General features: G+C 43.7%; 1 protein-coding gene across 1 annotated transcript; it reads right to left on the bottom strand.

Moving 5' to 3' along the window:
* Nucleotides 1-11,060: 11,060 nt before the first annotated feature.
* Nucleotides 11,061-20,302, bottom strand: LOC120853624 (THO complex subunit 3). Its single transcript, XM_040227591.1, has 6 exons — nt 19,941-20,302; nt 19,052-19,208; nt 17,499-17,703; nt 13,094-13,255; nt 12,871-12,971; nt 11,061-11,550 (listed from the first exon to the last, which is right to left on the bottom strand). Exons 1-6 carry the CDS (start codon nt 20,205-20,207, stop codon nt 11,387-11,389), a joined length of 1,056 nt encoding a protein of 351 aa, XP_040083525.1. The 5' UTR covers nt 20,208-20,302; the 3' UTR covers nt 11,061-11,386.
* Nucleotides 20,303-27,899: the final 7,597 nt, after the last annotated feature.

Consider the following 27,899-nt stretch of genomic DNA (forward strand, 5'->3'; position numbering starts at 1 on the left):
TGACCATCTGGTGATGTCGATGTGTAGAGTCATCTTCTTGTGTTCTTGGAAAAGGGTGTTTGCCATGGCCAATGTGTTCTCTTAACAAAACTCTGTTAGCCTTTGTCCTGCTTCATTTTGTACTCCAAGACCAAACTTGCCTGTTACTCTAGTAATCTCTCGACTTCCTATTTTTGCATTCCAATCCCCTATGGTGAAAAGGACATCAGTTTTGGTGTTGGTTCTAGAAGGAGTTGTAGGTCTTCATAGAACAAGTCAACTTCAGCTTTTTGGCATCAGTGGTTGGAGCATAGACTTGGATTACTCTGATATTGAATGGTTTGCCTTGGAAATGAACCGAGATCATTCTGTCATTTTTGAGACTGCACCCAAGCATTGCATTTCAGGCTTTTCTGTTGACTATGAGGGCTACTCCATTTCTTCTAAGGGATCCTTGACCACAATAGTATGTATAAAGGTCATCTGAATTAAATTCACCCATTCCAGTCCATTTCAGTTCACTGATTCCTAAGATGTCAATGTTCACTCTTGCCGTCTCCTGCTTGACCATGTCCAATTTACCTTGATTGACGGGCCTAACATTCCACGTTCCTATGCAGTATTGCTCTTTACAGCATTGGACTTTACTTTCACCAGAGATCAAATTGCCAACATTCATTAGAACATAGAGAAAGCAAGGGAATTCCAGAAAAGCATATACTTTGGCTTCATTGACTATGTGAAAGCCTTTGATTTTGTGGATCAAAACAAACTGTGAAAATTTCTTAAAGAGATGGGAGTACCAGACCATCTTGCCTGTCTCCTGAGAAACCCGTATGCAGGACAGGAAGCATCAGTTGGGAATGGACATGGAACAATTGACTGGTTTCAAAATGGGAAAGAAGTACAGTGCTGTATATTGTCACCCTGCTTATTAAACTTATATGTAGAATTCAGTTCAGTTCAGTTACTCAGTCATGTCCGACTCTTTGTGACCCCATGGACTGCAGCACGCCAGACTTCCCTGTCCATCACCAACTCTCAGAGCTTGCTCAAACTCATGTCCATCCAGTCGGTGATACCATCCAACTATCTCATCCTCTGTTATCCTCTTCTCCTGCCTTCAATCTTTCCCATCATCAGGGTCTTTTCCAGTGAGTCAGTTCTTCACATCAGGTGGCCAAACCATTGTAGTTTCAGCCTCAGCATCAGTCCTTCCAATGAATATTCAGGACTGATATCCTTTAGGATTGACTGGTTGTATCTCCTTGCAGTCCAAGAGACTCTCAAGAGTCTTCTCCAACACCACAGTTCAAAAGCATCAGTTCTCAGCTTTCTTTATAGTCCAACTCTCACATCCATACATGACTACTGGAAAAACCACAGCTTTGAATAGGCGGACCTTTGTCAGCAAAGTAGTGTAGTACATCATACAAAATGCCAGGCTGGATGAATCACAAGCTGGAATCAAGATTGCCAGGAGAAATATCAACAACCTCAGGTATGCAGATAATACCATCCTAATGGGAGAAAGAGAAGAGGAACTAAAGTGTCTCTTGACAATGGTGAAAGAGGAGAGTGAAAAGCCTGGCTTAAAGCTCAATGTTCAAAAAACTAAGATCATGGCATCTGGTCTCATCACTTCATGGCAAATAGAAGGGGCAAAAGTAGAAGCAGTGACAGATTTTATTTTCTTGAGCTCCAAAATCACTGTGGATAGTGACTTCAGCCGTGAAATTAAAAGACACTTGCCTTTTGGAAGGAAAGCTATGACAAACCTAGATAGCATATTAAAAAGCAGAGACATCACTTTGCTGACAAAGAGCTGTATAGTCAAAACTATGGTTTTTCCAGTAGTCATGTATGGTTGTGAGAGTTGTACCATAAAGGAGGCTGAAAAAACTGATGCCTTTGAACTGTGGTGTTGAAGAAGACTCTTGAGAGTCCCTTGGACAGCAAGGAGATCAAGCCAGTCAATCCTAAAGGAAATCAGTCCTGAATATTCATTGGAAGGACTGATGCGAAGAGCCGACTCACTAGAAAAGCCCCTGATGCTGGAGAAGATTGAAGGCTGGAGAAGGGAGTGGGAGAAGATGAGATGGTGGGATGGTATCACCAACTCAATGGACATCAATCTGAACAAACTTTGGGACATGGTGAAGGACAGGGAAGCCTGGTGTGCTGCAGTCCATGGGGTCACAAAGAGTCAGACATGACTTAGCAACTGAACGACAACATAATTGGCATATAGTATTATGTTGACTTAAGGTGTGCTACATGATTCAATATTTGTATACGTTGCAAAATAATCTTCACAATAAGTCTAGTTAACATCTGTCACCAAACATAGTTACGATTTTTTTTTTCCTTGTGATGAACTTTTAAGATCTACTCTGTTAGAAACATTCGAATATATAACACAGTATTAACTTCAGTCACCATGGTGTGCATCACATTTCAGAGCTCATTTATTTTATAACTGAAAGTTTATACCTTGGACCCTCTTCAGCCATTTGGCCCACTTCACCCGCCTCTGATAACCACCAATCCATTCTCTGTATCTATGAGCTTGGTTTGGGGTTTATTTTTTGATTCCACATGTAAGTGAGACCAAACAATATTTGTGTTTCTCTACCTTATTTCATTTAGCATAATGCCCTCAAGTTTCATCCATGTTGTGGCAAATGCCAAGATTTCATTCTTCACTGTGGCTTAATTTCATTGCATATATAGTGTGTGTGTGTATACATATATACATTCCTTTACCCATTCATCCATCAGGGGACATTTAGTCTGTTTCCATATCCTGACTATTGTAAACGATGCTGCAGTGAACATGGGGTACAGATACCTTTTTGAGTTAGCATTTTCATTTCCTCTGATTAAATACCCGGAAGTTGATTTGCTGGATCAGTGACTTCAGACTTCATGCTGCACCAAGTTGCAGCAACACGTGCTGGTGCCTCCGCCACATGCTCTCACACTGGTTCAAGCCCACAGCGCTGGACCGTCACCCCCAATTTGTAGATGGGGACACTGAGTCAGAGACTGACAGGTGAAGTGACCCAGGCTGTTAATGGTGGAAGTGGTATTCTCTGGGAACTGGAGTGCCCAGCCAGGACTCTTAGCTGGTGGATTACTCTGTTCCCATGTGGCAGTCATAGTGGTCATCTGTATATTTCATGTAAATTGATTCTTCCTCCCTCTGGTGACCCCATCTGAATTTTCTTTGGGGAATCACACCCCCCCACAGCCCACCATCGCCACCACAACCCATGTGATTTAGGCAACACTGATACGCCCTGTACTCTCCCCATCCTGTGCAGGGTGGACAGACGACCTCCCTGGTCGCAGTGAACACACACGACCAAGGCTGTCCAGTGAGAATTTCCTTTCTGCTTAAAGCAGCCAGAGCTGTGTCTTTCACATGCACCTAAGCAGCTCCAAGTCAACATTGGTCCATCATGAAACTGAATTTTCATCACTTGTTTCCTGCTCACCCATTAGGCCCAGGTCATGCGAGGGCACCAGAAACTGGCTAAAAGCCATCACTGTGCCTGATTTCAACCATCCCAGATGAATAGTTGTTGGAGGAATAAAACTCCAACTTGATTCAATGGTCCTTTGTCAAAGTTGGAGGCATACTGGGTTCAAGAAATCTGAATTCTCTGGCCCAGTCCACCCATCCATCCTTCTCCTCCACCATCTTTCAAGGCCTAATTCAAAGCCTGTCTCCTCTGAAACTGGCCCCCAGCCTCATCCCCACTCCAAACGTGCTCTCACCCCCATCAGAGCATCCATGGAATATTTCTGCCTTGTGAAGTAAATTAACATGCTGTCTGACTTCTCCTATTCCACTGAGAAGGCCTGAGGACAGGGTTCAAAATGGAGTCATTTATGTATCAAGCCAGCACCTGGCATCCTCCAGGGCAGAAAATATTTTTCTGAATCCAAGGGCTCATTTCACTCAATAAACATTTGCCAACCCCTATATGCCAGGCAGTGAGAATACAGAGGTGACTATGACATGATGGCTAAAAATGATGAGAATAAGAGCTAATATTTACTGAGCTTTTACTTAGTACCAGGAAATAATCTAAGCACGTGTGTGTGTGTGTGTGTGTGTCCACATGCACACATGTGTTAGGCATTCAATTCTGTCCGACTCTTTGCAACCCCATGGACTGCAGCCCACCAGGCTCCTCTGTCCATGGAATTCTCCTGGCAAGAGTACTGGAGCGGTTAGCCGTTCCCTTTTCCAGGGGACTTTCTCAACCCAGGGATCGAACCCAAGTCGCCTGCATTGCATCTGGTGGCTGTACCATCTGAGCCACCAGGGAAGCCCAGTCTAAGCACTTACATGTATTAATTCATTTAACCCTCGGAGCAAGCTAGTAAGGGAGCTATTATTATTCTTCCCATTTTACAAATACTCAGATGTCAAAGAATTTACCCAAGCAAGGTCACAGACATGGTAGGCAGCAGGGTCAGGATCTAAACTCAGGCAATCTGGTTTCAAACCATGTTCTTAACTAGTCCACTAGGTCATGTGGCCACTCCAGTACTCTTGCCTGGAAAATCCCATGGACGGAGGAGCCTGGTAGGCTGCAGTCCATGGGGTTGCGAAGAGTCGGACATGACTAAGCAACTTCACTTTCACTTTTCACTTTCATGCATTGGAAAAGGAAATGGCAACCCACTCCAGTGTTCTTGCCTGGGGAATCCCAGGGATGGGGAAGCCTGGTGGGCTGCCCTCTACGGGGTCGCACAGAGTTGGACACGACTGAAGCGACTTAGCAGCAGCAGCAGCAGGTCATGTGGGGTCATAAGCTGTTTTGTCATAAGCCTAACCTTCTCCTTCCTAAGATCTATATACCTCACTTCTAGAAAGAACTGGGTTAAAAGTAGAATTGGCCAGGTCCAATACTGCTGACTGGAGCAGGAAATGGTAACCCACTCCAGTATTCTTGCCTGGAGAATCCTATGGACAGAGGAGCCTGGAAGGCTACAGTCCATGGAGTTGCAAAGAGTGGGACACGACTAAAGTTACTTAGCAATACTGCTAACAAAATAGTTTGGATTTTGGAGTGAGATACACTGGTTTCAATTTCTACCAGCACTGATCTTTGGCTCTATGTATCCTTCTGTAACCTCTCCAGGTCTCAGTTTCTTCAGAATGAATACCCTGTGGGCAGTTATGAGGGTTGAAAGAAACTGATGCATGAGAACCAGCACAGGGCCAGGCTGCTGTCACCGGTACCTTCTGTCATTCTCAAGGAATAAAGCAACCCATCGATGGATAGGGCTTGGCACAAAATACACCATCAAATATTATAAACGTGCTTCCAGTATTTTTCCTTTCCTCACTATATTCTGTGACCTTGAAAGAGCACCCACACTTCTCTGAAATGATTCAACCAGTGCTGTTTACCAGCCTTCAAAAATGGATTAAAGATTTGGAATTCCCTTTATTTCTCCACCCACAGGATCAAAGGGTGCAGGCAAGGGCTGGGGAGCGGGGGAGGAAAGCAAGATGGAACAGGCCCCAAGTTCTGAACTGGCAGAAGAGCAACTGCAGTTCAAACTAGGCTCTGCTGAGCTGCAGGGCGCAGGCCCCCATGTTCCGCTCTGCCTTCGCCCTTGAGAAATAAACACAGCTGCCAGAAAGGGGGATGCTTCAGCCATGGCTAATCCTGGGCCACAAGATGAGCAGGCAATGAGAGGTGCCCTGCAATGCGAAGTGTTTTTCAAAAACGTCACCAAGTACTCAGAGCAAGGAGAGGAGACAGTGCAATGCAAATACACAATTAGGCTTCAGGATAGGAATAAAGGCTGAATGCACAGATCCACGCCAGCCTTCCTGGCTCACTGCCTTCCTTTCGCAGCCTTGGCTCCACTGCCCTCTAGTGGCCAGACAGGGACTAGCCGGCAGGTTTTAACCTAGAGCCAAATCCTAGCTCAGGGCTTCCCAGTTCAATCAGTGGGTGAAGAATCCACCTGCAAGGCAGGAGACCTCAGTTTGTTTGATCTCTGGGTTGAGAAAATCCCCTAGAGAAGGAAATGGCAACCCACTCCAGTATTCTCACCTGAGAAATACCATAGACAGAGAAGCCTGGTTGGTTACAGTCAACCAGGTTGCAAGAGTCAGTCCTGACAGCAATTAAACAAGTCATAACTCACAGGGCTTGGAGCCTCTCAAAGAACCTAGATCCCCTCCTCTCCACCCCTCAACCAATGGCCTGGTCCAGCCCCTCCTTCAGCTCTCTCTTGTGCTTCTACAGCAGCCTCCTCATTGGTATTAATAAAAACAATAAAAACCACCTACTGAACGCTGACCATAGGCACTGTGCTAAGCGCTTACACATATTGTCTGACTGCATTCTTACAGCCACCTTGAAATTGGGTAGGATCACATTTACAGATGAGGAAACAAGCTCACACAGGTTAGAGAACTTGGCCAAGGCCACATGGCCAGCTACATGTGGAAGATCTAATGCTTACACCCAGCAGCACCCTGGGTCAGGCCCTACATACAGATACCTGCCAGCTTGAAACGCATCAGCAGTAGCATCCCCTAGGAATCTCCTAGAAACCCTAGGACCCTGATCCCTTGTAAGGGAATTAAGAACTCTGAGCATGGGAGCTAGGAATGTGTTTTAATAGGCTGTACCCTCAGCAGCACCCAGCCCAGGCCTGGCACAGGGTTGGGTACTCAGTGAATCCTTTTGCCCTTCGTGTGTCATCTCAGTGCACTAAGGCAAACCTTTTCTCTGGTCTCAGCATCATGACAACTTTGCAGAAAGCTCCAGACAGACCCCAGTGTGGATGAGTCCTCGAAGGCTCCCACACCATCACGTCGGAGTGGCTGTGCAGGCACACCTAGCCTGTGCTGACCCTCAATGGCTGGGACCGCGGGCCCACACGCAGGGCACAGCAGTGGAGAGCAGAAACTTCAAACTAGCGTGCCAACCCAGTGACCCTGGGCGAGCTCCCTCACCTCCCTGCACCTCGGTTTTCATCTGAAAATAAGGTCCAAGGTACAGCTGTCTGATAGTCCCTTCTCTCTTGTACCAGGCTCAGCACTCAGAGGAAGCTCTGACGTTTGGTCAACCAATGAAGATTCCTTTCTACACAGAGAACAAGGGGACCTCCCTCTGCTCCGTGCTGATCACAGCACCTCAGCTGCCATTGCAGAGATGCAATGCATCAGAAATGTCCAATAAATCTTCACAGGCCTGGTCACCATCCACCAAAACTCCACGGTGAGATCTCATTTCAGAGAGAAACTTTCCTCCAAGTTGACTTTAATCCCCACTCTGGGTACAGTGATGACCAGGGACAGATCGGCCTGTACCCTGCCAGATCTCCTTTGGTCCTCCAGGAGATGTTCCGACAGATTCTGTGCTGTGCCCACCCCACTGCCTGTCCTGTATCCCCGTAACTTTCTCAAGAAGGGAACGGGAAACCAAGTTTAGCAACTTGTTCCTGGCAAATGCACAGGGACCCCAGGGATGTTCCTGCCACTCCAGCTAAGGTGAGCTCCAGCTGATGACTCTGTGCTGTGACACTGCCGGTCGGGCGAGCATGCTTTCACACTCTGCCTGCTGCTCCTAAGGGATGAGAGACAAGATGCTGGATGCCTCGTGAGGTTCAACAGCTTGTGGTTCCATGTCAGCAACAATTTCAAACATGTGCACTGCTAGTAAATTTGCACGTCTCAGTTTAGTGTCCCCAAACGTTAACAAAGGGCCTTAGTTCAAAAGTGGCTAAAGTGTGTTAAATATTCATTTTCTCCAAATCCCTGCCCATCCAACCCCCACCTTTTTTTGTACAAAATGTGATGAGCTTAGGAGGCAAGAAAGCTCTGTATGGTACAAGGGTTTATACCGATGTGGTATAATACCTACAGAACAACAGTAGCTACTTACTAAACATCTACAGTGTGCCAGGCATTTGACACAGGCCAATTCATTTAACTCTTAGAAGCTGTACAGCCATTACGGATGTACAAATGTAAGCAAACTGCAGCTACAGAGGTGAAGCAATTTCACCAGTCTCCCAGTTAGTGGTAACAGAACAAGAACTTCCCCCAACACCCATCAGACTCTGCCCTACTCACCAGGCCACACTACCAACCAGTCCAAACTGTAGTTATCCACTCTCCCTCTCTCCCCCCTAAAGGGAAAGGGAAAGTCGCTCAGTCGTGTCCGACTCTTCGGGACCCCATGGACTATACAGTCCACGGAATTCTCCAGGCCAGAATACTTTAGTGGGGAGCCTTTCCCTTCTCCAGGGGATCTTCCCAACCCACGGACTGAACCCAGGTCTCCCACATTGCAGGCAGATTCTTTACCAGCTGAGCCACCAGGGAAGCCCAAGACTACTGGAGTGGGAGCCTATCCCTTCTCCAGCAGGTTTTCCTGACCCAGAAATCGAAGCAGGGTCTCCTGCACTGCAGGTGGATCCTTTACCAACTGAGCTACCAGGGAAGCCCAAGCTCATCTCACATCCCACCAACCCACCCTACGTCCCAGGACCCTGCCACCACCTCCAGCGCACAGCACCCCATCTCCCACATCCTCTGCCCAATATTCACACCCCCATAGTGAAGACTCGCACTGTGTCCACCTCCTCCCCATCCAATCCCTCCAGAAACCTCAGCTAACAGAGCTTTACCCTCCCCTGCTCTTCCTTCACTGCCGCACACGCACTCGTCGCTTCTGCTCCACTTGTTCACAGGCGCACACATCCATCATGGCCCCAACGGATGCCGCAGGAAGCAGGTCTAACATTTCTCCTCTGGACCTCCCCCCAGGCCCAGGGTGTGATGGATAAGCCTCCTTCCTGCCCAGCACCTACTCCTGGAAGGATGAACTGGCTTGTGCCGCGCCGGCGTTCAGAGCCGAGAAAGCTGACAGACTGATGGCCTCTCTCTGGCAGCCAGGTGGCCCGTGTTCTCGTTAGAAGCTGCTCCTCCTCACAGGGCAGGGCTGTATGAAGCATCTCCATGGGCCAGGCGCTGTGCGAGGCGCTTCACAAACCCTTTGCCTCCTCTCATTCTCCTAACAACACACATGCGCGTGTGCACACACACACACACTGAGTTCACCCACACATCACACCCCAACCAGCTACACACACACCACACCCCAACCAGCTACACACACACACCAAGCTCACCCACACACCACACCCCAACCAGCTACACACACACACACACCGAGTTCACCCATACATCACACCCCAACCAGCTACACACATACCACACCCCAACCAGCTACACACACCACCCCCACCCCCGCACCCTCTCTGGGAACTCCCAGAAATGGCCTCTTGTGACCCACCCTCTGGTCCTCCACATCTCAGTCTCCTGACTGGAGAGCACAGCCTGCTCCTGCCTGCCTGCTCCTTGGATCTAACCCTGCTCTAGCCTCCCAACACTCTGCCAGGAACCTTCCCGCTCCCACCACTCCCCCACACACAGCTCCTTGCACAACCCTCCCCCTCCACACACTAGGGTGGAGGGAACAATCCTCAAGGCACACACGTACACCTCACAGAAGCTTAACACTTGGTAAGTTCCATCCTTCCCTGGCTCTCATGCCACAGAAAATCCAGGATCTCGGCAAGAGACACCATAATCTCAATCTGACTTGTAATTCTAGTCAATTTAGCAATGGGGTCATCAACGCAGCAAATCTGAACTTCTTACACAATGAGGTGGCTAGTTGGTTTGCAACTAAAGAAACCATTCTCCAGGGAAGGTGGAGGCAGAGGCTGTTCCAGGCTGCAGGAAATACTACCGAGCCTGCAGATGGAGCTCAACTGATCATCTGCTAACCCGCACCAAGACTTAACAGCTCAGAGCCAAGGTTCATTCATCTGTCAAATGGGAAGCACAAATGGAACCAGAATAGCCATTGCAACAGAAGGCATATGGGCCTTTAAGCAAACCTAGATCTGAATACTGTCACTTAATAAGTAACCCTGAGTTGAACTCCCTGAGGTAGTGAAACAGTAGTAACACCCAACCTCTGAAGGTCGTTGCAAAAATTGAGTGAAGTGGTCATTACAAAACCAGACACACAGGGTATGTCTGATAATTAAAAATGCCTATTAAGACTTGGTGATTTATATACTGCCAAACATGGAGCTGAGCACCTTGTATGCTTTTATCTGCTCATACTTGATTTGTCTACCCAAGATTTTTCTAAACATGTTTTTATATAAAAAACATGAGTACAAGAAAACTCCTAGAAGCGTATATGTAAAAATGCTTATTAGCAGAAAAATGGTTATCTCCTGGTGTTAGAAATATGAGTTTTCTTTTGGCTTTTTCCAAATTTTCCCACAAACATCACTTTCTGAGGTATATTTGATTTGGTTTTTCTTTTTAAAGCTGAAATCCATTAAAACACAATGAAATCAAGATGCTGCTCACAGATAACAACCCCCTACATGAGCCATTTCTTCTGGTGATAAGAGCTATTAAAAGCTGTGCCTTCCCTGAGGGAGCTCGCATGTGCTTATTTTAATAAGAATTAGCTGACTTAGCCCCTTCTTCACTTTGCCACCGGGGAGTACAGAGCCAAATTTTAGTTCAATCATTCAATTAGGTTCTTATTCTCTGCAGGTTTCTATTTTAATTCCCCCCAGTCTTGACTTCCCATTCTAATTTATAGGTCGTATCATAATTTCTTATTTCTTACTTATATTTTTAATATATAAAAATTATATATTTTACTATTTTTCCTCAATGTTTATCATAAATCTGTGGCCTACAAATCTTTGCAGAATAAGGCCAGGTACACGTAGACATAAACAAGTGATGACTCAACATGTTATCAGAGTGCCACTGTCCACGCATTTCACACCACAAACCATCGAGTTCTTGCTTACAACATTAAATGACAGGATTACAACCTTTAAATCCCATCGGAAACTTTTTTAAAATACAGTACTACAACACTCCCTATAATGACATAAGAAAATAACAAGGATAATATTGCCATAATTTTTAAAGTCCTAGAAGTCCCATAATTAAAAAGTCAGTTTTATTAAATGTTCAATTCTCAAAATTATTAATATGTACTTTTTTATTATAAAAAATCTCCAACCTCATCTCACCCTTCCTCACCTACGTCTCCAAACTACATACTGTCCAAGCAGAACCAAGCCCAACAAATCCCACCACACGCCCAACAGTAGGAAGACAGGAAGTCCCCAGAGGACAAGGCATGCTGGTGTCATCACTGCAAGGGGCAGGGAACGACCGGGATGGGCAGCCGAACCAAACACTGATACAATTTATACCGATTCATAAATACTTTAGGTGCCCACCAACCCCCAGAGAACAGACCAAACTAACTATACAACGGAAGCCTCTGCCATACGCTGGGTCCTCCTATCAGGAATCATTGGGAAGCCCAAACAGCTTCACAGTTCCAGCTTCCCGACTGCTGTCGTATTTGCCATCTTTGTCATCACAGGCAAACGCCAGCAGAGGCCTTTTGGGGTGCCAAGCCACGGTGAAGGTCGGGGACTCACACTGAACCTCCCACAGCTTGTCTCCTATAAAAATCAATATAGGGATATCAATCAGTATGTTAACAGTAGACCACACTCATTAAGTACTTACCTATGTTAACTCATTTAATCTGCATAACAGTCCTATAGGATACGAACAATTCTACCCCGTTTTACAGAGAACACTGAGGTACAGAGGGGTCACAAGGCAGTCGGGTGGCAGAGCAGGATCTGAACCTAACAGCCCATGCTCTGAGCCCTAGCCTACACTTCCTAAAAAAACTGCCATGTCAGCTCTTTGTTGAGCATGTCTTATGAATCAGATGCATTATACTTATCTTAAAGTATGACAACTTTATCCATCAACACAAGTAATGGTTTTAAATCCCATTTTATAAAGAAACAGGTAACTGAACAGTTAAGTTACACCTCAAAGAAGCAGCAGCGAAAAAAAAAAAGGGAGAGAAAGAACAGAGTCAGCACAGAAAGTCAGTCTGTCTGAAGCCACAGATCTTTCTACTCAACCACACTTGCCTTGCAAATAAAATTCTTTTTCCAAAATTTTTATCCTGCCTGCTTGTTGAAATTAAACATGGTTTTTCCAAAGCCACTTTTTAAAGCTGGATTAATGTAGTAAAGTGTTCACAGTGTGGTGTTGATTTAAAAATGCAGGATACACAGAATTATACACTTTAAATTGGTCAATTTAGACGGTATGTGAATTTTTCGATAAAGCTGTTTTTATAATACTGTTTCTACACACACACACATACTTTCTTTGAAGTTTTCTATATAGTTTGAATTCTTTTACAAAAGTATCATGTATTTCCAAAAGCAATAAAGTTATATTAAAAATAAACCTGAAGAAATACTCATTTTTCTATTTTCAAGTTCTGTCTTGTTGCTTTTTAAAACAAATCACATGTGCTTTGATAATTTCTTAAATTGTAAAATATATAAGTCAACATACAGGCAAAAGACAAAAAGAAATATACCATATTGCTAAAAGAGGCAGTATTTAAATGGTGAGATCACTCATCCATCCATCCATCCACTCATTCATTCTTCCCTTCTGTATTTTAAAAATTTTGAAAAAATATTATAATGGAAAAATTAAAAGTGAATAAAAAGCAAACTGTTTTCTTTAATCACTTTCTTTCAGACCTGCCCCTCTCTTTCCTAAATCTTTGCTCCCTCATTACCTGATAATAGTCATAATAAACACACTTGCCTTAAGAAGGCAAATGCATTTATGCTAATACTGGCAAAGTAGTAAGGAACAGAGATGAAATCACAGGATAGGAGTTCTCACGGCCAAGAACGAATGACAGAGGAGTCTCGTTAAGATAGTGAGGGTTTAGTTACCTGTCTCTACTTCAGCAATATCAATGAAGTGATCTTCTGAGGCTGAAGCCAGCATTTTCCCATCATGGCTAAAACTGAGGGTCCTCACAGGCCAATCCAGCCTATAGCAGAGCAGACCAGACAGAGGAGACATTAGAATAATCCAAAGAGGAGGGCCCAACTTCACTCAAAATGAAATAAAACTAACTTATCCAACAAGCAAAGTGCTGGCAGAGCTGCTTACCTGGAAAAGCATCGAACACACACTAACTCATCTACATCCCAAAGGCTGACCAAAGCATCTGCACTTCCTGTTGCAAAGTACTTCCCCATGGGGTCAAACTTGATACAGATACAGTTGGAAGGATGGGCGTTGATGGACTGCACAGGCTTCAGCTCTGGGTAGCTGAAAAACAAAACAGACATCAATCAAACTGGGGGAAATGACCCTGGTACTAAGATAGAAATAGGAGACACTGAAGAAGAAAACCAAAGACAACAGAATAAGTATCAAAGACCGTAAATCAAGGCTTTCCTGAAATAAAGAGATTTCAAAAATATACTGAAACAACACACTACATACTTAAGAATATGAACCCAGACTAACCAACACAAAGACTTTTTGTTGTTGTTCAGCAGCTAAGCAGTGTCCAACTCTTTGCGACCCCATGGACTGCAGCACATCAGGCTTCCCTGTCCTTCACTATCTCCTGGTATTTGCTTAAACTCATGTCCACTGAGTTGGTGATGCCATCCAAACATCTTATCCTCTGTTGTCCCCTTCTCCTCCTGCCCTTAATCTTTCCCAGCATCAGGGCCTTTTCCAATGAGTCAGCTCTTCCCATCAGATGGTCAAAGTATCAGAACTTCAGCTTCAGCATCGGTCCTTCCAAAGAATATTCAGGGTTGATTTCCTTTTGACTAGTTTGATCTCTTTGCTGTCCAAGAGTCTCCTCCCAGCACCACAGTTCAAAAGAATCAACCCCTTGCTGGCATGTGAAATGAGTGGAACTGTGTGACAGTTTTAAACATTCTTTGGTATTGCCCTTCTTTGGGAATGAAATGAAAACTGCCTTTTCCAGTCCTGTAGCCACTGCTGAGTTTTCCAAATTTGCTGACATATTGAGTGCAGCACTTTAACAGCATCATCATTTAGGATTTGAAATAGTTCAGCTGGAATTCCATCACCTATACTAGCTTTGTTTATTGTAATGCTTCTAAGGCCTACCTGACTTCACACTCTAGGATGTCTTACTCTAGGTGCGTGACCACATCATCACAGTATCTAGGTCATTAAGGTCTTTTTTGTGCAGTTCTTCTGAGTATTCTTGCCACTTCTTAATCTCTTCTGCTTCTGTTTAGTCCTTGCCATTTCTGTCCTTTATTGTGCCCATCTTTTCATGAAATTGTTTCCTTCATATTTCCAATTTTCTTAAAGATTTTCTAATCTTTCCCATTCTATTATTTTCCTCTTTTTCTTTGCATGTTCACTTAAGAAGCCTTTCCAATCTCTCCTTGCACTCAGCTGGGTATCTTTCCCTTTCTCCTTTGCCTTTCACTTCTCTTCTTTTCTCAGCTATTTGGAAGGCCTCCTCAGACAACCATTTTACTGTCTTGCATTTCTTTTTCTTTGAGATGGTTTTGGTCACTGTCTCCTGTACAATGTTACGAACCTCTGTCCACAGATTTTCAGGCACTCTATTGCATCTAATCCCTTGACTCTATTTGTCACTTCCACTGTATAATCATAAGGGTCGTACCTCAATGGCCTAGTGGTTTTCTCTACTTTCTTCAATTTAACTTTGAATTTTGCAATAAGGAGCTGAAAATAATGGACTTTCAAAAAATTAGATTATCAGCAGCCTTCTGACAGTAACACTTTATACCAAAAGAAAATGGAGTAAAAAGGTAAAACAAGTAAGAAAATATGAATCAAAGTTTTTATATCTTGCAAAGCTATCAATTATAAAGTGTTCAAAGAGGCAGCACAATATAAGTATCTCTTAAGTTTTATAAGTATGTAAGTTATGATACGTATGAACTCAGGGAACATTGCTCCCCTTGAACAGTTTTTGAGGAATCGAAACTGGAGAGTAAGCTGTGACAATCAGTGACTGAAGACTTACCAGCCCAAGGTTGGTGATGAACGTTAAATACATATAGTCTCTTGTAGAAATTATATATGTTTAAAAGTAATGTAATAACCATGTAAGCTGACAACATGTAGTATTAACTTTTTTTTTTTAATGGAGGAAGACATATTCTAAAAGCAAAATTTACAATTTTAAGTAATTACATGGGTGGTAGTAGTACTACTGTTAAATATCTGTGTGTGTAACAGGGGATGAAGGTAGTAGGTAACCATGGGAAACTCAAATTCTATAATGCCCTGCATTTCTGAAAATCAGAATACTTAGCTTGGGAGCAAAGAGATTTTAACTGGAAGTTATATGTATGAATTTACAAATTATTTTGTCTTTTAAGTACATACATATGCTTCCTAGCTCTGTCTACTGGAAAGGTCTAGAAATGATCAACTCAACAATATGGACGTTCTGAGTTTTAATATTTTCTAGTGAAAGAATCCAGGGATTCTCTGGGAATTTTCTAATTAAAGATTTGAGACAGGAAATACACAGGATGAAGAACTTTGCATATCTTGTTACATGAGAGAGCAAGAAACTGAAGACTATGAGGATTATGTTAAAAAACATGATTCAGGAACCAACTTGAAGAGGATTCCGTGTGCCAAAGATAAATTCAGCTTCAATAAGGATAATGATTATGACAGACTGAAACACATCTACTATGCTTAAATACATAGACCCACAACAATCCTTCTTTAAAAAAAAAAAAAGTGGCAGATTATCTTTGGAATCAATAGAGAACTAATTAATTACCTAATGACAAAGGGAAATCATCAAGCATTTATCATGCCTTCTTTAAACGTACTGTATTACTGGGTAACCAAACTGATAAGACAAAGTGACTCTTAAATAAGCAAGCAATCAGAATCAGCAAAATCCAGACTGGGACAAGCTCCCCAGGTTAACAGTCTGTTTTTTTAACAGTTAAGTTCTAGTAAAACAAAGGGAAGGAAGGAGACTCCATAGTTTAACTGACTTAAAAGGCATATCACACTTTTTTAAATGGGCAGAATTAGACTATCCAGAAATTCACATTTAGTAGCAAAACTATAAAGAAATAATATAAAAATCAAGACAGTGCTTTTCAAGGAGGGTGTTTTTGATTAGGACAAAGCCCATGGAAAGACTTCTGAGATGGCAAGCAAAGCAATATTTCTTGACTTGGTGGGATTACACAGGTGTTATGCATATAATAGTTCATTAAGCTATATACTTGCATTTTATGGTTTTCTACATCTGTTTTATTTTCTAATACAAAAGCTTAAAAAAAAAAAAAAACTGCCTACAGAGTAAAATTCAAGTTACTAAGCATAGAATTCCAGAGCCAAATAATCTGGTACCAAATTATACTTCAACTTTCTCTTCCTGTTTCAGGACCTCTCTTCAGACACTTTATCTGCCACCACTCCCAGCAATTCTGATCTACTGACTACTTTCCAACTAAGCTATGTTCATTCATACTTGTTTTGTCCATTGCCCAGTTCCCTTTTGCTGATTCTTAAAATTCTATTAATCTTTCAAGGTCAAGCTCAGAAGCTGCCTCCTTCAACTCCCAAGCCCCACAGTCAATCCTTGGGATTCTACAGCAAACTCCCAATCTCTCTAACACAGGGCCTAGCACACTCTGCCTTGCAGTGTCCACCCAGGACAGCAGAAAGAACAGAATCAGATAGACTGAAACTTCAGTTCCACAACTTCATTCATTTAGAGAATATTTACTAAGATCCTGACTGTGTGTAGCAGGTACTGGGCTAGGCACTAGGGATTCAACAGTAAACACGTTAAATACAGCTCCTAATTCACAGAATTTGGTCTACTAGAAGACACAAAGAAATATGCATTTATAATATAGAATGAGAAATGCTTCCAACATAAGTACATAAAATAAGCTTCTAACCTTGGGGATGAAGAGGGCTTCCCTGGAGGGAAAGTGATATTTAAACTGAGACTTTGAAAGTACAAATTAGCTATACTTCAAGGTACATCCAGTTCAAGTGCTCACTAGCTAACTAGTCACTTAACCCCTCTGAGATCCCTGATCTTCATCTGTGAAATGAGAAGTACACCATCCTCAGCTCCCTAGGATTTCTCTCCAGATTCAGTAAAATATAAGGTACCTAGCTCAAAGGTGCTCAAGAGGTTAGAATTCCTTATTACAGTCAATCTTTGAACAAAGTCAGGGGTCGATCTGACAGGGGTTGAACAAACACAGTTAAAAGTTCATGTATAACTTACAACTGGTCCTCTGTATCCATGGTTCCTCTGTATCTGTGGCTCTGCATCCCAGATTCAACCAATCTCAGATCATGTAGTACTGCAGTATTTACTACTGAAAAAATCCACAGGTAAGGGGACCTGGGTAGTTTAAATCCATGTTGTTCAACAGTCAACTGTTTGTCCTTCTGGCTCCTTCAGGATAGACTCGCATCGAATTCATCTCGGGATCCACTACAGCACCCAGTGCAAAGACATGACAGTCCCCTAAACTCAGAACCCCCTCACCTGAGTATGTTGATACAACCGTTGCCATTTGTCAGGAAGAACATGTTATTGTCATTGTTCCAGGAGATTTCATTGACCTCAAACTTGAACTGCTCCTCTGCTTTGGAGCGGTGTGTCTTGGCATCAATGAACGTCACCACATCATCCTTGTTGCCTACAGCGATGGTCTGCCCGTCAGGACTCCAGCAGATATTAATGTTCTCCCCTGGGAACCCAGATACGATCAGCAAGATACTATTAGCCCACGATCCTCCAGAAGTTTATCTTGTTATCAAAGAAAGACTAGAGCTATCGCCAGAGTTCATTCACTAAGGCCCTCATCAGTAGGACCAACCAGAAGTCCAGCACACTCATCCACACATTTCCCCCTTTAGTGCTCACATGTCTCTAAGGGCCATTTTTCCTCCCCATTTTACAGACGAAAAACTGAAAGAGAGATGGGCCAAAGTATCAAAACTATGAAGTAACAGAGCCAAGGTCTAATGTGTACTTGACACCAGAGCCTCTAATTCTCTCTTATACCTGTACTTCCCAAACTCTAGTCATTCACATGCCATTTCCACAATTTTTCAACTATCCATGTAATAGCTATACTTATTCCTTCAAGACTTTTATTAAAACTGACCCCTCCAAATTTTTTAAATAGCTTCACTTTGGCAATAAATTCTATAAGCTAGTTCTTTTTTTCTAGTAGGCATTAATATATATATATACAATCAGTTTTTAATGTTCATCTACATACTTAAATCACTCACATATCACCAGTCGTCTAGTTGGGGAAACCATATCATTCCTCCAGGTACAAGTCTCGCCAACAAAGTCCAGTAGCCCACAAATTTCATCAACTTTACTGATTCTAAGATGCATATTTTTTCATACCTTATTACCTGTAACGTATTTTAGAATGCATCAGGATGTATTTTGAAATTTTTGGTGTATCATGACTATCTAGTAAAACTTTATTTTCTTTCCTAATGAAACATAAAATACTGATGCATCTTATAATCAATAACATCTTAGCCAATATAACTTAATAAATGGCCTCAAGGTTTATAAGGCAATATCTGGGGAAGAACAGTCTATAAATGTACTACACAACTTCCAGGCCATTTTCTCCCCAACTGTCAAAGTCATTTATTCCAAGATCAGTCATTCTAGCCTATCAGCAGTTTCCTAAATTCTCCACTCCTTAGTACATGCTGTTCCCTGCTAGAGCTGCTGACTCACTACAAGGTGACCACTACATCTATATGTCTATCTTAAGGGTTTGCTCAAATTCTGTGAAGCCTTCCCTATCTTCCCCAGGCATACTTAAGTGTTTCCATTCTCAGTATCCACCTTGTAAACCTATCCATTACGGGATGACCATGTTATATTATGTTAGTTTTTTCAATACATATGTCTCTCCCTGCACTAAACTCTCAGGTCCTTGGAGCTGGCGACTGTCTTATTCAGATGAGGATGTCCCATACCAACAGGGCCAGGCACAGAGAAGATATTTAAAACGAATGACTATCAGTAGCTCATCTTCCTACTGCCCTCTGAACAGTTACCTTTAGTGTTCACAGTGGCAATGCATTTCGTAGTCCTCACATCCCAGATGCGAATGGTTTTGTCTCCAGATGCAGTGACAAAGAGATCAGGGTTACTTGGATGCCAACAGAGCTGGTCCACGCTATCCCCATGTCCCCTATAATTGTTTTCTTTGACCTGAAAGAACAAAATCCAGATACCACTTCACCCATATGTACCCGCCTACCCATGTAACTTCTTAACCTTATTCAAAACGAGGTATCTGGCTACCAACATAAGTTTGGATGAGTAAAGAGTCCAGTCCTTCGAAGTCACTTCCCCTAAACCCTTCCCAATACCCTACCCTCCCTTCCTCCCCACTGTGTGAACAGTTCTGAGGACCGGGTCCACACCAATGCCCTTACTCTTTATCCCTCCCTGGCCTTCCTCCTTTGTGGTTTTCTACCCGTACTCTTCCACCAAGGGTCCCAACCCGCTTACTCAAGTCCACGGAGGCCCTGTCATTTTGAGAATGACTCTCCTCATCATCACAGGAGCCCATCACCACTGTCCCAGCCGCTCCTCACCACCCCACAAGTCTCCCCGCCATCCTCACCACCGGCCTTTACCCTCCACACTCACCTTCACCCCCCGCTCATCTTCACGCCTCCTTACTATTACACTCCCTATACACCGTCCCCCGACCCCAACCACCAGCCCTCCTCTCCACCACCCCCATCTTCACCTCTCATCAGTCCGTTCCCCCCGCCTCACCCCCAACACTTCTCTTTCGCGCATCACACACGCCCCTCACCTCACACCCCTTCTTCCTCCTCCCTTCTCCTCACCCCCACTCACTCACGCCATTCTTCAACCTCGCCTCACCACACCCCCTCTCTCCCTAGCCTGGGCCGGGTCCCAGCGGCTCACCAACCGGTCCTTCTCCAGCAAGAAGACGCTGGCCGTCTTGTCGAAGGACCCCGAGGCCAGGCGACGTCCGTCGCAGCTCCAGGCCACGGAGTGCACCTTGGCGCTGTGCGCCGGGAACTCGCGCGTCTTACTGTGGCCGCGGAACAGCTCCTGCATCCCGAGCACGTAGCGCGTAGGGCCGCTTGACACTGAGCACCAGGGAGCCATCGAACCGGGACCGCTCTGGCCCAGGGCTGAGGGTCCCATGGACGCCTGGGGAACCGCCATGACGAATTCGCGGACCCCGGCTCAGTAATATTAGCGGCAATCAGCTCTGCCGCCGCTGCCGCACGCATGCGCGGGAGAGACCAGCCGCGCTTCCGCGCACCCGCACTGTGGACCACTTCCGGAAGAGACTACAAGTCCCAGCATGCAGCGCGCTCCCGCCTTTCCCTTTTCCAGTGGTCGCGGTTCCGCTTGGAATTTCCTTCACTATTAACCATTAGGAGGTTTTTAGGGTCCTTATTTTCTCCTTACCTACTGTTTGGTAGATATATTTGTATCCCTGTTTAATGGAAGAAATAACACAATTCTTCTAAACCTCAGTTCGCTGTCAGTTAAAAACTGGGTTTCTCCCACCTTTCAGCCCACTCACTTAGAGCCGAAGGCTCTCTACTTCCTACTGCAGGAGGAGCTGGTGAACTTCCCTGGGGAAATAGGTTAGAGGTTTGGGGTTTCCCTGGTGGCTCAGCTGGCAAAGAATCCACGTGCTAATGCGGGAGACCTGGGTTCGATTCCTGGGTTGGGAAGATCTCCTGGAGGAGGAACCAGCTACCCACTCCACTATTCTGGCCTGGAGAATTCCATGGACCGTATAGTCCATGGGATACTACTGAGTGACTCTCTTTTTCACTTGCTGCGGGGAGAGGAGGCTGCCGAAGGCTGTTGGGATGATTTGAGACGAATTCCTTGTGTTTAGAAGGCTGTTCTATATGTGCATTATTATATATGCAAAAATACATAAAATACACAGAGTGAAGAGTAAATGCCTTTTCATGCCCCTTGGACTGGTCCCCACACCTCACACCCATACCTCAAACCACATGTCCAGCATTTTCTTACTAAAGAAAGGGGTGGTGAGTTGCCAGCGCCAGACAAGTCGCTTGAGAAGGGCCAGTGAGCTGGGGGCTGTGTTTCCGTGGTGAAAAATTCCCTGAAAATTTGCATAAAAACAAGACTTTTAAAAAAGGTAACACGTGCATTTGATAATAAATGTAGAAAAAATGAGAGAATAAAGTGGGAGAGTGAGATTACTTCTCTCTGATGTACCCAAATTCCCCTTACAAAAAAATACTGTAAAATTTCTTGTGAGGCCTTCCAAAGGTAGCTTTGATACCAAATCACAAGTCCATGTATGCAATGGCAGAGCGAGGCCAGTCAATACTAAAACATTAAGAGTTTGGAACAGAGAAAGGCTTATTATAGGTTCATACAAGGAGATAGGTGGATTCTTCATGCCCTAAGAACCCTAAGTTACTAAAAGCTTTCAGCAAGCCCCTTTAAAAGCAAAAGTTTATTATAGGTTCATACAAGGAGATGGGTGGGTTCTTCATGCCCTAAGAACCCTGAAGTTACTAAAAGCTTTCAGCAAGCCCCTTTAAAAACAAAAGGTGAGGGAGGGGCATGGTAAGTTGTTGCTAACTTCTTGGTACCAGAGCCTTTGCTCTTGAAGTCAGGTCATGATCAGGTAACAATGTTCCTATAATCTCCTACCAAACAATGTTATTCTCCGCCTTGACAAGAAAGAGCTAGGTCCCAAGGCACAACTTTCACTCTCCAAGGTCTCAGTCCTGACCAAGAGGAGGCAGATCTCAGTTGGCAGCTCCTGCAGGATCAGGTTTCCACACTTTGCCCAGCTGTCATCTCTGAGGGAGCCAGGCACCAAATCAAACCGGCCCTCAGTCTCCTCAGACCACCCAAATGGGAGAGACCAGGTCTCACAGACTGCAACCCAAGCAGTCACTGCTATTAGGTCACAGAGACAGGGACGGGAGAGAGATTCACCGCTGTCTCAAGACCTGGGCCAAGGCTAGTGGAGGGCCTTAGTCAGGGCTCCAAGGCTCTGCAGGACATAGTCCCCAGTCTGTTCCCTGGGCCCTCCAGGAGAAGGCCTGAATCTGCCTCTTACCTCACTTTCCACCTGATGACTACTGACCCTTGTCTGAATCACATCCCTAATGGTCACTCATTGACAGTTGGTTGCTTGTCGGGGAGGGGGACCCACTAAGGCACTGACCAATGGCTGAGCGAGACCTGTTGCCTAGTTACAGATTGCAGAGTAATGAGGCACAGATATGGCTGCCTGCTAAGGGCTGTGCTCATTCTGCTCTGTTACAGTTGTTTTTTGGTCACTCAGTGACGTCTGATTCTTTGTGACCCCATGAACCACAGCACGCCAGGCTTCCCTGTCCATCACCAACTCCCAGAACATGCTCAAACTCATATCCATCAAGTCGGTGATGCCATCCAACCATCTCATCCTGTCACCCCTTCTCCTCCTGCCTTCAATCTTTCCCAGCATCAGGGTCTTTTCCAGTGAGTCAGTTCTTTGCATCAAGTGGCCAAATTATTGGAGCTTCAGCTTCAGCAATAGTCAGTCCTTCCAAAGATTATTCAAGGTTGATTTCCTTTAGGATTGACTGGTTTGATCTTCTTGCTGTCCAAGGGACTCTCAAGAATCTTCGCCAGCACCACGGTTTGAAAGCATCAGTTCTTTGGTGCTCAGTCTTCTTTATGGTCCAGCTGTCACATCCATACATGACTATTGGAAAAATCATAGCTTTGACTATACAGATCTTTGTCAGCAAAGTGATGTTTCTGCTTTTTCATACGCTGTCTAGATTTGTCATAGCTTTTCTTCCAAGGAGCAAGCATCTTTTAATTTCATGGCAGTCACCATCCACAGTGATTTTCGAGCCCAAGAAAATAAAATTTGTCATTGTTTCCACTTTATCCCCTTGTATTTGCCATGAAATAATAAGACTGGCTGCTATGGTTTTAGTTTTTTGAATGTTGAGTTTTAAGCCAGCTTTTTCACTCTCCACTTTCACCCTCATCAAGAGGCTCTTTAGTTCCTCTTTGCTTTCTGCCATTAGGATGGTATTATCTATGTATCTGAGGTTGTTGATATTTCTCCCAGCAATCTTGATTCCAGCCTGTGATTCATCCTGCCTGGCATTTCACATGATATACTTTGCATATCAGTTAAATAATCAAGGTGACAATATACAGCCTTGATATACTCCTTTCCCAATTTTAAGCCAGTCCATTGTTCCATGTCTCCTTCTAACTGTTGCTTCCTGACCTGCATACAGATTACTCAGGAGAAGGTAAGGTGGTCTGGTATTGCCATCTTTTTAAGAATTGCCCACAGCTTGTGGTGATCCACACAGTAGTTTAAGTGTAAATTGATTGCCTTGGGAAAGGTAGACAGGTATGCGTGTATCCTACCCTCTCCCAACCCCCCAAAATGGTAGCATTCCTTACATAACTTGCTTTCTATTGTAAACACATATAAGAAATCATAAGTATATGCATATGTCTCATTCTTTTAATGGATACAGTCTTTAATATAGGTTATTATATAATAGTTTATTCAACTGATCACTTTGGTGGACGTTTCATGTCCATGAGTTTGCTTTTAGGACAATACTGCTGTGAACATCCCCATACAAATTTCACTGTGCACATATGCACTTTTTATTTGAATAAGTATTGTCAAAACACCTGAAGTTCTAACATCTACATTTCTACCAGCAGCATGGGAGAGTGCCATGAGGTCTTAAATACTGAGTCCACATAAAATGCACAGGTTCTGAGAGGAGCCTTAGGAAATATGGCCCTTTTCTTTCCCCATTCACTTCTCTATCCCTTTAAAGCTAGAATTCTTAGAGACCTCAAAGCTTTTCAGACCGCAAAGAATACTGATGACATTACTAAGATCTTGGGGTGGGAGATTATTTGGTATCTAGTTTTCCCGCCTTACCTTTCATTTTCAGGAATCTTCTTCATATTATTGCAGTGAAAAAGGAAAAAAGAGGAATGAAGTTTTTTCTTTCCCTTTCCTGAGAAGAAGATAAAGAGAACAGTGAGCAGGCCTGAACACTCCCAGCTCTTTTTACTTTGCAGTGGCTCAGTCATGTTTGACTCTTTGTGACCCCATGGACTATAGCCTGCCAGACTTTTCTGTCCATGGGATTTCCCAGGCAAGAATACCAGAGTGGGTTGCTCTTTCCTTCCCCAGGGGATCTTCCTGACCCAGGAATCAAACTCGTGTCTTTTGTGTCTCCTGAGTTGCAGGCAGACTCTTTATCCCTGAGCCACCGATGCTACTCCTAACTCTGCAGGTCTGTAACTAAGTTTGCTTTTCTGCCCCCTAACTCTGCAGGAGCTATAATTTACACCTATTTTCTTTTGACTGTACACTAAATACATCCTGGATCTGGAGTTTACCCTTACAGCACGCTTCCCCTTGTAGTTACATATCAGAAAGTAGGCCGCAGGGCCACCAAACTGCCAGACTCAGTTACTCGGTTATTGATGCCAGCCTATGACTGTCTTTGAAACAGTGCAAAAGGAAGAAATCAGGATCCTAACACCTTTGTTCCTCATCACTGACTCCTGACTATGAGCCCTCATCTTATATAAGCCCCTAGACTTCTCATGGGGGCGGGAGGCACGGTTCTTGAGGTGTGAGCCTACTGTGTTCCCCTCTCTGCTTGCTGAGAATTAAAGCCACCTTTCTATTTCCTTTGAACTCTGTCTCTGTAGTTTCTATTCGGCGCCAGTGGGCAGAGAAAGCCAAGATTTTGGCCAGCAACAATTTTGCTAGCACTTTTTTCCCTACATGCACTGAGAATATATCTCCCAGTGCCGGATAAGGACACGAAGAACAAAGAGGTAAAATGTCCTGCTCCAGGTCACATGGCTGATATTGATTAGAACTCTGGTTTTACTGACTTTAAATTCTTCACTCTGATTCTTAGCATCTGAAACTGTTATAAATATAATTCTTTCTATTTCTGTATTAATTCTGTGTTTCTGGTGTATATTGTGATTTATATTTCATTCTCCCTTTTGTTCTTGTTCTATATTCTGTATAAAACCTCGGTTGTGGTAAGTGTTTCCCTCTGCTCTTCACTGAGACAGTTGTAATAGCACATTTCTGAAGGCTATGAGACTGAAGGCAGAGTACCAAAGGAGAGAGAAAATTCAGGGGAACAGAGGCACTGGCTGTTATTAAAAAAAAAAAAAAACAACTTCATTTTGGGAAAAAACTAACAAATTTGGAGAAAAGCTGCAAGAATAGTAAGAGTGCTACTATTCCTATGGCCCAGATTCTCCTAGTTTTAGCATTTTGTTCTATTTTTTCTGTCTATACATATACATATCACTATTTTGCCTATTTGAGTAAGTTTAAGTTACTCCTACACCTAAATATTTCAGTGACTATTTCCTAAGAATAAGGATATTCTGTTTCCTATCCCCAGCATAGTTATAAACGTTAGTAATTTGAACCATAACATAGAATTTAATCTACTATCTATTTCAATTGTGTCAGTTTAGCCTTAGTGCATTCTTCCTCCAATACAAGATCTAGTCTAGAATTTTGTACTGTATTTAGTTATCATGTCTCTTTAGTCTCCTTGAATCTATAAAAAATTTTCCAGCATTTCTGTGTTAATTAAATTTTTTAATTTATCTCTTTTGGCTGTGCTGGGTCTTCATTGCTGTGTGGCTTTTTTCTAGTTACAGTGAGCGGGGCTCTCGAGTTACCGGTTGTGGCGTGGGCTTCTCATTGCTGTGACTTCTCTGGTGCAGCACAGGCTCTAGGGCACTCAGGCTTCAATTGTCGCAGCATGTAGGCTCAGTAGTTGCAGCTCCTGGGCTCTAGAGCACAGGCTCAGCAGTTGTGATGCACAGGCTTAGCTGCTCCACGACAAGTGGGATCTTCCCAGGTGAGCGGTCGAAACTTGTCTGCTGAATTGGCAGGTGGATTCTTTACCACTGAGCCACCAAGGAAGCCCCTAGATGGACCATTTTTATAGTCATTTCTGCTACCCAGAAATTCTCTTTGGGAGCTGACCTTTGTTCAAACTCTGCAGGAAGTTTTTATATATGGGAGTCTTAGGAATTTAAGGGTCACTCAGGGCAGAATCAGGTCAAACACAGTAAGGCCAGAGATGCCAGGATGTGTAGAGGGAATTTTCAGGAGCTGAGGCAAACATGCTACAATGAAAGAAGAGTAGATAAGGAAGGAGGGGACTTGAAATGTAAATTTTATTTTGGTGGGGGCTTTGGAGAGGCTGTTGTTGCAAAAAGAAAACAGGAAGGGGCCACTTACTTCCGGCAAATCCTTGACATATAGTTGTGTATCAGTTCAACAAGAGAAGCAAACTAGTGAAAGTTATATGTTAGAAAGACTGATTTCAAGGAATTGGTTTACACCACTGTGGGAGTTACTAAGCAACTCTGAAATCCACAGAGCAGGCTGTCAGAGTGGGTAGGCTGGAACTCTCAGGCACTGGCTGAAGGTAATTTCCAAAGGCAGAATTGTTCTCTCAGGGAAGTCACGTGTGTGTGTGCAAAGTTGTTTCAGTCACGTCGACCCTGTACAGCCTTAAAGTTCTTTCAACTGATGGACTCAGGCCCACCCAGATTATATAAAATTATGTCCATTATTTAAAGTCAACTAATTGTGGAGCTCATCTATAAAACACCGTCACAGGAAATATCTAGATGAATGTCTGATTGACTAACTGGGGACTGTAGCCTAGCCAAGCTGACCCATCAAAAAGATCATTACAGGGTGGGGGAGGTTTGAGTCTCCTGGGCAAGGCAGATTCATGACAATGGTCAGACAAGCGAGGAAAGCAAACTAAGGAAAGGGTACAGAGGTTGAATTTAGCAGCTTAGAATTTTAATTATAAAACTGATAGTATTACAGTTCTAGGTGTGTGTGTATATATATATATATACACCTAGGTATTATTGGGAACTAAAGAAGATTTCCCCTCCCTTAAAAAAAAGTTGACCTTGCTATTATTGTAAAAATTGTTTAAGGAGAGTTCTGGAAGATGCAGATTAGAAAGAACTAGGAATCTGTCTTCCCACATAGACAACAGTTGCACTAGAAGAATCTGTCTGATGTTAACTGTTTTGGAACTCTGGAGATAAGTGAAGGCTTACAATTTCCAGGAGAAGGCTTGGACAGTAAAATTCCAGTTGATTTCAATTTCAGCTCTTAGCACAGTACCAGCCATGCGTCTCCACCTCCAGCCCCATGCCATATAGGCATGCCATGTCTTCTTCGAACAACTTGCACATAGCTTGCTGAGGTCAGGTGAGCAGAAAGGACCCTATCCTCGAAATACTGGGGATCTGTGCTGTGATTGTGGTATCTACTTCTGATCACAGAGATGCAGACTAAAAGGAAGGCAGCCATTATACCTCCCTCCTCCTCCACCCCATCTTGTTGCAAGCCCGTCTTCCTCTGGCTGAAGTGACTTTCGGGGAATTTAAAAGGCCAGCCCCTCTTTTTACTTTTCTCCGTTTCGCTTTTTGAGAGCCAGACATTAAAGACTAGGACACTCAAAAAACAACTGTGTATACAGGGGAATTTGGAAAATAAATACCATGCTCAGGGAAAAGCTCAGAAAAGACCTGAGAAGATCTTATTCATACTTCAGGCTGATTGTTTGCACAGAGAGAGCTAACAACAATGAAAACCAAAAGTAATGAATAAAAACAATAACAAAACCCAGCAAATCCTGAGAAAGGGGGAGAATCTGATATCTAGAATTACCCTTTTATTAGATTCAAAATTTCTAATTTTCAAGAATTAAAAATCACAAGCCATGCAAAGAAACCAAAAAATATGGCCTATTCAAAGAAAAATAGATGTATCAACAGAAACTGTCC

Source organism: Oryx dammah, unplaced genomic scaffold (assembly GCF_014754425.2).
Source record: "Oryx dammah isolate SB20612 unplaced genomic scaffold, SCBI_Odam_1.1 HiC_scaffold_26, whole genome shotgun sequence".
Taxonomy (NCBI): domain Eukaryota; kingdom Metazoa; phylum Chordata; class Mammalia; order Artiodactyla; family Bovidae; genus Oryx; species Oryx dammah.

Bases quoted from the DNA above. Each gene is read 5' to 3' on its own strand.
- LOC120853624 (XM_040227591.1), bottom strand. From the start codon at position 20,207: ATGGCGGTTCCCCAGGCGTCCATGGGACCCTCAGCCCTGGGCCAGAGC. The intron at 17,704-19,051 runs GTAACTGTTCAG...CTGGGTTCCCAG, and splicing joins TGCCACTGTGAACACTAAAG to GGGAGAACATTAATATCTGC. The intron at 13,256-17,498 runs GTGAGGGGGTTC...TTTGTTTTTCAG, and splicing joins GGTTGTATCAACATACTCAG to CTACCCAGAGCTGAAGCCTG.